Source organism: Xiphophorus couchianus, chromosome 7, assembly GCF_001444195.1.
Source record: "Xiphophorus couchianus chromosome 7, X_couchianus-1.0, whole genome shotgun sequence".
Classification (NCBI taxonomy): Eukaryota; Metazoa; Chordata; class Actinopteri; order Cyprinodontiformes; family Poeciliidae; genus Xiphophorus; species Xiphophorus couchianus.
Window position 1 is genome coordinate 34,539,059 of NC_040234.1, and position 11,096 is coordinate 34,550,154.

General features: G+C 35.6%; 1 protein-coding gene across 2 annotated transcripts; it reads left to right on the forward strand.

Moving 5' to 3' along the window:
- Window positions 1–300: 300 nt before the first annotated feature.
- On the forward strand, window positions 301–10,823 carry slc10a2 (solute carrier family 10 member 2). 2 transcript variants are annotated; one of them, XM_028024502.1, is made up of 7 exons: window positions 301–3,134; window positions 5,915–6,392; window positions 7,711–7,829; window positions 7,904–7,992; window positions 8,082–8,257; window positions 8,348–8,505; window positions 9,880–10,823. In XM_028024502.1, exons 2-7 carry the CDS (start codon window positions 6,019–6,021, stop codon window positions 10,032–10,034), a joined length of 1,071 nt encoding a protein of 356 aa, XP_027880303.1. In that variant the 5' UTR covers window positions 301–3,134; window positions 5,915–6,018; the 3' UTR covers window positions 10,035–10,823. The 2 variants fall into 2 exon arrangements, with proteins under 2 accessions (XP_027880303.1, XP_027880304.1); XM_028024503.1 differs by lacking the exon at window positions 301–3,134 and having other exon boundaries at window positions 5,630–6,392.
- The last annotated feature ends 273 nt before the right edge of the window (window positions 10,824–11,096 follow it).

The following is an 11,096-nucleotide window of genomic DNA, read 5'->3' on the forward strand; positions in this document are numbered from 1 at the left end:
CAGCTGCTTTGGTTCTCTTTCACACTGCACTGTACCAAACGACCCAAACTAATCGAAAAACCTGCTCCCCTCCTCACCTGTGGGGGCGCTGCACCAAGAACCACCGAAGGAAGCAACACAAAAACCTCTGAAGAAGACACTGAGCTCAACTTCCTTCTTCACAAAATGTAAACAAAAGTGGAGTGGGATCAGATTTTAGCAGTTGTAGGATTTCTCTTTTGTCTTTGGTAAAAGATAACAAGCCATTTTCCTGCTAGCGCTAGGCTAACATGTTTGTTTTGGTTGTATTTACCCAGAATGCACTGCGTGCAGTCCACCTCTTGCTGTTGGAGTGGTCTCCAGTCCGCTTGGCGTTCACATATACATTCAAACCACGCAATAGATCACTTCAACCGAACCGAGACTTAACCACATCAGAGTTCAATTGTGTATTCACATTTCCCCAAACGAACCGGACTTTCTAGGCAAACGGACTGGAGTTGGATTAAAACAGAGTAAACGAGGCTGGTTTGAATGCGTCCTAAATATCTCAGGTCTTGTTCACAAATGAGGGAAAAATGGAGAAAAACAACTGATAAATTAGTACGTATTGGTCTGTTGTGGTTAAGAGAATAGAGCCGAAAGACGAAGCTCTCGGTTTATCAGTTGACCAACATTCCAACCCTCATCTATAATCATCAACTCTGGGTAGTGATTATATCTGGTTTTACCTTTTCGCTAACGTTTGGCTATGTAATGAGCCAACTTGGTTGTGAAGACGCTATGCTATGAAGCTTACTGGAAACTTTGTGCACTGTGAGCAACTCCATAGGAAGAGCCATGACATCTTTGCCAACAATAAAATTCAAATGGTAAAGGTCAACTGAGTAAAGTTACCTTTGTTTATTGTACTGTTGAGGTTATATGCTTTTATTTTGGTAGCTTTCTTGTGAATGTAGCCATTCTGAAAAGTTAACAGCAAAAAAACTGAAAAAAGGATCAAAAGCAACTCAATTTTAGCTTCAGTCATTTATGGAAGAAGGTTACATAAAGTGGGACTGAAGTATGTTTGAGTGAATGTTTATGGAAAAACCTGCGATTGCTAGTATTAATGAAAAGAACTGTACGAATGCAATGGGCTATGCTCAACAACGGATGGTGAAAACGATTGTAGCTATTGTTATTTGTTCCTGGCTCGTATGTTGGTTGATGATACGGATGGCTTTAGTAATTTGACAAAAATGTCTTAAACATTCAAACATTTTGGAAGCATTTTGAGTAATTTGATCAACGCGTCAGGAGGGAGGAGCTGTGGGTCGGTTTCTAAGCTAACTGTTTCTAAACACCGCCGTCTGTGAACCCCAACTGTTACGTTCACAGACAAATTGGCTCGACTCGAACAAGTTCAGTCGCTCTGTTTAATACTCCCGTCCCTCACTTCCGACATTAATAAGTGATGTAGTTACAAAGGGTCAATATCTGACAAAATATGATATTCATTGTAAAGATTTGATTAGCAAAAACATGCTAAAAATACTAAAAGGCTAATTGGATTCCAGTTGAGTAGGAACTTCTTTCTTCTGCACGTCTGACTAGATGTTGAGCAACAGTTTGTTAAACCAACAGATTGACCACAGAAAGCTTTGTAATTGTCCTTTAATTGTAGTTTTTACTGCAAATGATGAGGAGGTGAAATTGTTGAAGCCATCGCCATATTCTCGTTAAAGTCGCGTGCCAGTAAAACTTCCCCCTCCTCCTCCAGCGATAACTCTCTGGATTTTATGTTCCTGTCACAAACCTAATGGCTTGTCCATTTAAAACACTGGGTAACCACGGCAACGCCAGCCCGCGTCACCGACTTTTTAACAGGTGAGACCAAAGTGCGAGTTGAAGAAGCACATTTTGAGCGGCATTATGAGTGAGCGTGTAATGGCGGCCGGTTAAACGATGCACACAGTAGTGAGCATGTTTTCCCTCCAGAGAGAGGAGCCGTCATCAGCTGACCAGGAAGATCAATTACATAAATGATATTTTTAACGACGTCATAAAAAGATTAATAAATGTTGCGATGAAAAAAAAAATCAACAAGAATGTTTGTGCTCATATGTATCATTATTAGAGAATTATGCAAATTTCTTCTGCAGTACAGGTTGGAAACATTTTTTTAACAAGCAAAATTTCCACTTTTAACACGTATAACTTACATTTTTATCTTAATATTATCTGTATGTTGTGCATTTAAATGGCCGGCTTTCATGTGAGTAAAATGTCTGGATACATGTTTTAACTAAAAACGCATAAGATTCAGACACACATTCAGATAGTTTATGTCAAAGTGAGACTTCTTGTTTATTTCCAATCTTTGTTGTTTTTTTCTGTCTGCTGAGTCTGTTGAACCATTTTAAATGCACGATAAAACTTTATATCCTATTCTAACACACAATACACAAACATTTTCTACTGAGACTGAGTGTGTGATTGAAAATATTGTTTAGAAAAGTATTTTGTAATTATTTGTATTAATTTAGTCCCTAAAATGCCGGAATTTGAACATAACTTCATATTTTTGTTTGTTTACATCACGTTTAACCTGAGTAAAAATATGTTGAAGTTCTTCTAGTCTTACTTTAGTGCAATTTATGGCTACAGAACTTAGTCATTTCTCTGTTTTATCATTTTCACCTAAATTACAGCAAAATGAAACCAAACTGTGGACTTAATCATCTTTATTTAAGAAAAATCCTCTTCCATTTTTTTATGCATGCAGACATATTCATTAAATTAGGATATACATACGTTTCCAGATTAAAATAACCTTTAGGTATTTTCCTTCAGACCAAATTTCTACTCATATTTTTTATTGATTGTAAAATTCTGACAGTAATGTTACATTTTCTGCCACTGTAAGCAGAAAATCACTAATTAAGATAAATAAAAACTTGTGAATAACAGATTGTGTGCAATTCATGCATATGACTTGTTTAATTTATGGACTGGGTTTGTTAATGAGGCAGCTTGTGTTCTGTATCTGCAGCTCCATGTTGTTTTAATGATTTTAAAGAACTTTTCAGTTACTGCTTGCCTGGTTGTCCTTTAACTACACAGTTAGGCGTCTCTCCTCCAGACCGGAGCAGCTGGTCTCTCCGCTCATGAAGGTAAGAACGTTCTGTAGATTTGTTAAGATTATGGTTCCCTTTAAATATCTGACTAAAACTTTGGTGCACTTGAATTTGAAGAAGCGTTTTAATGCTTTTATATAAGTCGTATTGAATTTTTTTATTGTTTCCACACCTGGCATGTGCAGCTTATTGAACATCTATAAAACTCCTTCTTGGATGTTTTTTCCTTTTATTGTTTTACAACCTTGTGAAACTAGAAATTATTATGGGAGGATGGAAAACAAACATTTATATCATTGCAAACATAAATGGTATGTTTGTTTTCAGTACAAAACGGATTATCTAACTAAAACGTTTGAGTTCAGCCAGATTGGCTGCAAAAGCATTGCTGATATTTGCAATTAATTTGATATTTATGTTTCATTTTCTCTTGCCAGACACTAAATTAACATATTCTCATTAAAATTGCATATTTGTTTTGTCTATTTCATGATTTCTCTGAGAGATTTCAGCCACACGTGGTAGAAATGCCATTTTGTTTTGTTGGGACTGACTCAATTTTTTAAATTTTAATTATTTATTTGTATGCATTTGAGATTTATAAATTTTCTAGCTCTGATAAGTGATTTCTGCCCTTTAATTTGGCTTTTAAAAATCTCACTTTTCTCAAAAAAAGAGTAATTTTATTGTTTTACAGGTAAAAAAAAAAAATCCTGAATGTTCATTACTTTCAAATAAGTGTCTTAAACTACTTTTATGAAGTATTTGGTACTTATTTGAACATAAAGTAGCATAAAAACTAAAAATGGAGCTGAAAAATGTGACATTCAGAAAATAAAACAGTGACAGAACCTTTTGCTGGTCACGTGTTATTTACATGTTGAACATTTTCTTTTGAATTAGTTTTAAAATAGAAGTAAATTAAAGTCTTTTGTTTGCACAGAAACTTTTATTCCTACATTAAAAGCAGACATAATTCTAATGTTTAGAGATATAAACGGCACACACTGAGATAAAACCGGGCACAAATCATCCAAACATTTTTAAAAATTTAACATAAGCAAATCTAGTGTGTGTGTGAAATCACCAGTTTAGGCTCTAAAATCTAAAATACAGCTCAGAACTTTAACTCTGATTATGTAAAACGTAATAATATTCCAGTTCAGTCCAAATTTCCAAATACCTCAATTTTAATCAATTGAGGTATTGATTAACTCTGATTATGTAAAATGTAATAAAATTCCAGTTCAAACCTTGAATAGTTTGTTTTACAGGACTGGGCGGTTATGCCAAATATATTTTCATCCATGGGGATTTTTTATGGTTTTTAGAAATGTTGTAAACTCTGTGTGCCACAAGTTATTAGTGGTAAAGTCACGTGTTTTGATTATTTGTCTGTCAAACTCAAAGGGAGGAGTAGGGAATCTGCAGAATAATGATTTTCCTATTGTATCCAAAAAAAAGTTTTTCTCTTATTCCAGTTTACAAGACAAACAAACCAAATCCACAATGTTTGAGTAGGAAATACAAAAATACCTCAAGCTGAGTCTGCTCTTTGTATTTTGATTCACTTTTTTCTCACTTAATCTTGTAAAAATAAACGTAAATCATTTCTACATATGAAAATATCTTGATTGAACAACACCCATTGTAAAAAATTTAATATTAAAATAAAAACCTTAAGCTGGAGGAGGTAACTTTCTATTAAAGTACAAAGACATGCTATTCCTTACAAAGCAAATTACAGCAATTGTAGATTAAAAAAATAAAAAGAGGAGTATATTTTTGCCAAAAAAGACATTTTTAAAATAATCTCAGAAATTTTCTAGGAAGAAAAACTTGGATTTTTTTCAAAAGTAAAAAATAAATACTTTTTTTAATTTTCTGAGTTTCAAAAGTCAAAACTTTTCAACATTGAATTCAGGATTTTCCACTTATTTCCAGAAAATGTCTTAGATTAGTCCCAAAATTGTTTGGCAAAAATTTAGTTCTCTATTTCTCACACACTTTTAAGTTCCCTAATCCTGCTTTAGTTTGGACAATAAAATACACCGACATGCTAATAATCTAAAGATTTCTGACATTTTAACAAATTACCCACTTTTCAAATTGAGAAATGTCCAAGTTTTCTTCTTCCAAATCTTGGGAACACTCTCAATTTTTGACTTTTTTTCAACTTTTCAAAGAGAAATTTCCACATATTTTCAAAAATGTTCTGAGATGAATCCCAGATTTCTAAGTATTTCAAATTGAAAAATTTCCATGTTTTTTTTTCTTGAATATTTCTGAGAATAATCTCAAAATTTGAGTTTTTTTCTTGCAAATTTTCAACGTTTCAAGTTCAGATAGTTCCAAGTTTTTCTAAAAGAAAATTCTTAGATTAATCTCAACATTTCACAGGTGTTTTTTGTTAAATATTTCTGAGAATGATCTCGAAATTTGAGGTTTTTTCTGTCAAATTTTCTACTTTTCAAACTCAGAAATCTCCTTCTTGTTTGTAGAAAATTTCTGAGTTTTTTTGGCAGAAATGTACTCCTCTTTTTAATCTACAGTGGCCCTAATACGCCATCCTAATCCCTTGCGGTTAAAATGTGCAAAGCATCTTTGCTGGCAGCTGAGGATGATGATGCTGCAGCAAAGCTGCCCAATAAAGTTTTAATTATCCAGGAGGCAATAAAAGGTTGCAGGCAGAGCAATCACATTCCATGTTTCAGTTGGATTTCTTTTTATACGCGCCATCCTCTGAACACTGACCCCATAAAACTTTAGGTATTGGTTAATTTTTTATTTTTTTCTTCCGTGATTATCCCTCCCAGCTTTATTTCTCTGAGCTGTGGGCATAAAAAGCAGAGAAGAGGAGTCGTCCCCTCACTTTCACCATCTTCCTCTGGACCAGGATCTAACCGCCGCGTTATCCAACATGGCGACGATGACCTGCGACGCTCTGGCCACGGTCTGCTCCGGGCCGAACTGCCTCGTCCCTCCCAACAGCTTCAACGCCATCCTGGGCGTGGTGCTGAGCACTGTGCTCACGGTGATGCTGGCGCTGGTCATGTTCTCCATGGGCTGCACTGTGGACGCCTCCAAGCTGTGGGGCCACATCAGGCGGCCCTGGGGCATCTTCATCGGCTTCCTCTGCCAGTTCGGCATCATGCCATTCACGGCTTTTGCGCTGTCCTTGGCTTTCGGGGTGCTCCCGGTGCAGGCCATCGTCATCATCGTCATGGGCTGCTGTCCGGGAGGATCCAGCTCCAACATCATCTGCTACTGGCTGGACGGAGACATGGACCTGAGGTGAGACACGGCTGGAAACATCCCAGATTACTTTGATTTCAAGTTATGTGTAGATTAAATCAGACTGGACATTGCCAGAGTTGGTCACATTTACTTAAGTAGCTTTTTTGAAAAATGCTCTTTTCCTTGAGTAATTTTATTATGAAGTATTTCTACTCTTACTTTAGTAAGACTTCTGGATTTTCTACACACTGAATGAAAAACAAACACTTTTTAACCAAAAGTCCACCAGACACAGACACACACCTGCAGATTTTGTTAAAATTACAGTTACAGGAGAATTGTTTATCAGCCGTTAACATTAGCTATGCTAACTAGCCTTAGCATTCAGAACAGGGAGTGGATGAGGGCGATCAACAGCGCTAAGGCTCTGATTGGTTGTTTCTAGTTGGCTCAATGTTTTTCACAGATTTTTCTGTCTCATACTTTACTGTCATGATGACGGTTTCAACAAATAGGTTTTTAAAAAAAACTTCTAAAGGATACTACAGCTTTAAGTACACACATCTCTGGTATCTTAGAAACTATTCCTACTGGCAGATTATTTCGCTTACAACATGAACAAAATGTCTTGTAAGTTGCTGAAATGTTATTAATATTAGTCTCACTTCAATAAATAAGATATTTGCACTATGAGCTGTATTTTTTTTACTACTACATTTTTATTTATTCTCATTTCCTGTACAGTTTTATAGGTACAGGTAAAAAAGAAAACAGGTGATCCAAATTTTTTAAAAAGTTTTTAAAAGTAATCAAATTATGTTTATCCAAGTAAATATGTTAAGTTGTCATGTTAAAAAATAGAAATAAAGTAAGTTTGACAAATATATTTCAGTTACATGTAACAAATTAACTATATTTTTTTAAGTTGGAACTTAAAAATCTTTTCAGTGGATATTTTGTGTTTTTAGACCTTTTGACCATAAATCCTGATACTGCGTCTGGTTCTAAAAGTGGAGAAGGTTTGAGGTTGGAACCAGTGGTCAAAAAGTGGTTATTCACCACATGGGGGCGCCAAAACGAAGCTGGAATAATTATTTCTGGTCTGGTCTGCATTCTGTGAACTTCAGAAAGTACTTGAATGTGTTCCAGGTTGGAAGCTTGCTTCTGTTTTTTGTTTTTTAACTTCAACTCTTCACTGTGAACTTGAGCCAATTTATAATCAATTAGACAAAAATCATCAGTTTGATATTTACTCCTTAGTTCTTCAGTGCCAACATGAGTGAAGTCCAGAACTTTTCCCCCTCAGTTTATCAAATCGTCTCGTTGTGTCCGGTGTCGTAAATCTAAACGTGATCTCCGCTTTCCGCCTCTGCAGCATCAGCATGACGACCTGCTCCTCCATCTTGGCTTTGGGCATGATGCCGCTCTGCCTGTTCGTTTACACCAGCGTCTGGACTTCCAGCGACACCATAAAGATCCCGTTCGACAGCATCGGTACGCTCACGGACCTTACTCACATTTTGAATGCGTTGTTATTTGTTTCCGACATTTTGTCTGTGTTTGCTCAGGGATCACACTCGCAGCCCTTCTTATACCCATTGCAGTCGGGATTTTTGTGAAAACCAAGTGGCCTCAATATGCGAAAAAGATCCTGAAGGTGGGAACGTTTTAGATTTCCGCTCTGATGATCTATTTGGAAATTCCAGGACAGACTTGGTGAATTTTTCTTGCGGCGGTTTTCAACAGGTTGGTTCCATCGCGGGTTTTGCTCTCATCATAATCATTGCCGTGGTTGGAGGCGTCCTCTACCAATCCTCCTGGGTCATTGCTCCCTCCTTGTGGATAATTGGAACCATCTACCCCTTCATTGGCTTTTTCCTTGGTTTCCTTTTGGCCCGGTTCGTGGGTCAGCCCTGGTACAGGTGAGCAAGAAAGGGAACTAGTCCTGCTCAGCCCAGTAATGACAGGTTTTGATATTTTTGAGGTAGCTCATTGTTTATTCTTTTTCTCAGATGTCGAACAATTGCACTTGAAACTGGTTTCCAGAACTCCCAGTTGTGCAGCACCATCGTCCAGTTGTCTTTTAGCCCTGCAGAGCTGGAGGTCATGTTTGCCTTCCCCCTCATCTACAGCATCTTCCAGCTGGCTGCGGCCGTCTGTGCTGTGAGCGGTGAGTGTCTCACAGGGAAACTGGCTTGGAATCGGGCTGAAAAGTCACAAATTCTGAAATGTTCATGAATTCTTTCTAGAAAATTTGAGATTAGTCCAACAAATTCTTAATGTTTTCTTTCAAATGTTTGACTTTTCCAAAATTCAAACATTGTCTCAGAAAATGTTTCAGTGAATCTTTATAGAAAAACCTTGGAAACAATCGGATGAATCAGAATTAATCGCTTTTTGAAATAGACTAAGTAATTAAATAATTATTTACTAGACCAGTGGTTCTCAAATGGGGGTACGTGTACCCCTGGGGGTACGTGGAGGTACTGCAGGGGGTACGTGAAGCTTTTCAAAATATCTTTAAAAAATCAGTAGGCTCCTCATAATAAGTCTTGGGAAAAATTATTTTGTAAAAAGTTCGATAAAATATAAATGTGTGTTGTTCATGCACTGAATTTTATATTCAGTATTTAGTTTCAATATCCTTTAAAATAAAACGGTTTGACTGGTTTTATACCTTCCTGGTGGTCACCGTCTTCTGTTTTTCTTTTTTGTTTTACCATGCAATGTTTGCAATATGAATGTATTTGTCAGGTTCACTGATATAAGTTGTTTGGCTTTAATAAATCAGACAGTGATTTTACAGCACTGTACCTCTTTTTAATTCCAAAAATGTTTTGCCCGTGTCAGGGGGTACTTGACTAAAAATATATTTTTAAGGGGGTACATCACTGAAAAACGTTTGAGAACCACTGTACTAGAGTATACAGACTAAAACATGTGATTTGTCAAATAGAAGTACAAGGAGCAGTAATTAAACTGAAACAATGCAAAAACTATGTATTTTGCATTTAAGAGGAAAAAATCCTTCATCTGTAAATATTTTCAACCCAGAACTCTTCGAGTGGCAGTTTTAGCTTCAGCTAGCTCAAATACTGTAAAAACACAAAAACCGTTAACATCTTTTTGACTAAATAATTTATCATGTGATAATCAGATCAGCTCTACATCGATGGTAAATCGAAAAGAGGGTTTATCTATCTGCAGATGCATCCTTTGCTACAAATACTACATTTTAGCATTTTAAGGAATACATTTTTTCTCGTTTTTTTACCTAAAAAAGAAGTTCAGTTATTTGTATATTTGCATTTTTTATGTATCTCAATTAATGTATAAGATAATTTTAAACAGTTAAATGAAAAATATGCACATTGTGCTATTTTTTTTAATCAGATCACTTGAATAATTGTCAGAATAATTGATTAATCGTCAGAATAATTGATTAATCGTTTATTAATATAGTTGCTAGCTGCAGTCTTATAGCTTGAAGCAAATGTTTTTGCCCTGCAGATCAGCTTCTCACTGTGCGTGCTTCCCTCCGCAGCCTATCAAGCGTACAAGAAGTGTTGTGGAAAAGGTGGCGGCGCAGACGATGAGCCCAGAAGAGAAGAAGACGAGTTTAAAAAGACGAGCTACGATCTGGATAACAAAGCCTTCGATTCCAACGAACTGAAGGGAACCTACTACATAAACCAGTGAGACTCCAACATGCTGCAGAAATCTTTAGACCTCCTGAAGACGCTACTATCACTGGACTGTGAACACACACCGCCCCCTAGAGGTTGAAATGCGTGATGCAAAGGAAAAATGCAACAGTTAGACGGTGCGTGGCGCCCCTGACTGACCCAGTCTTTGTTTGAGCTTGATGTCCTGCTTTCTTTTAATTTATTCATGTAGATATTTAAAAACAGCTCCAGCTACACTGCAAAACCTACATTTTACCAAGTATTTTCTAGTGCAAATACCTTAGTACACTTGAAATAAGACAAAACTAACCTACAAATAACTTTCAAGCAAGATATAGGAATATGTTTTGGAAATAAATAAAAAATATTTCCTTAGTATTAATAAAAAATTTGCTAGTTTTTTTATTAATACTAAGGGAAAAACTAGTATTAACAAAACTTTAATGAATATTAAGGAATTATTTACTTAAAACATAAATATATCTTGCCAAAAAGTTACGCGTAAGATAGTTTTGTGTACTAAGGTACTGAACTAGAAATTAGACAAAAATACTTGGTGAAATTTTGTGTTTTTTGCTTTGAAATTTTCTATTTTATAGTTCAGTAGCTAAATATTCAGAGAAGATTTATCCTGATATATTGGAACTTAATAGGACAATGAGATGATTGTACAAAATGTAGCTTATCAACTGTTTGCTCAGAGAAATTGTGAATTTGTTGTCATAAAAATCTATTTTTGTTGTATTGCTCCTGTTTTGATATGAATGTAAGATCTTAATAAACTTCTTTATCTAAACATTGATCAACTGTGATGAGATATTCTCCTTTACAGGCAGAATTATTTCAAAATCTATGATGGAAAGTTGATGTTTGGACATCAAATGCAACAAATATTTACTTTTTATTTTTAAGAGCATGTAGATTTGTACATTAACTCAACAACAATATAACATTTTTTGTTGAGTTAATAAAAATTACCTCACCCATCAGAATTGAAAAAGACATATAACAAGACTTTTGAATAAATAAATGTATTATTACAGGAGGATAATCTCAGGTCCATATCTATGAGCAA

Excerpts from the sequence above, each read along its gene's own strand:
- slc10a2 (XM_028024502.1), top strand. The coding sequence starts at position 6,019 with ATGGCGACGATGACCTGCGACGCTCTGGCCACGGTCTGCTCCGGGCCG. Across the intron at positions 7,993-8,081 it reads ATGCGAAAAAGATCCTGAAG|GTTGGTTCCATCGCGGGTTT; the intron begins GTGGGAACGTTT and ends GGTTTTCAACAG. Across the intron at positions 8,506-9,879 it reads GGCCGTCTGTGCTGTGAGCG|CCTATCAAGCGTACAAGAAG; the intron begins GTGAGTGTCTCA and ends TTCCCTCCGCAG.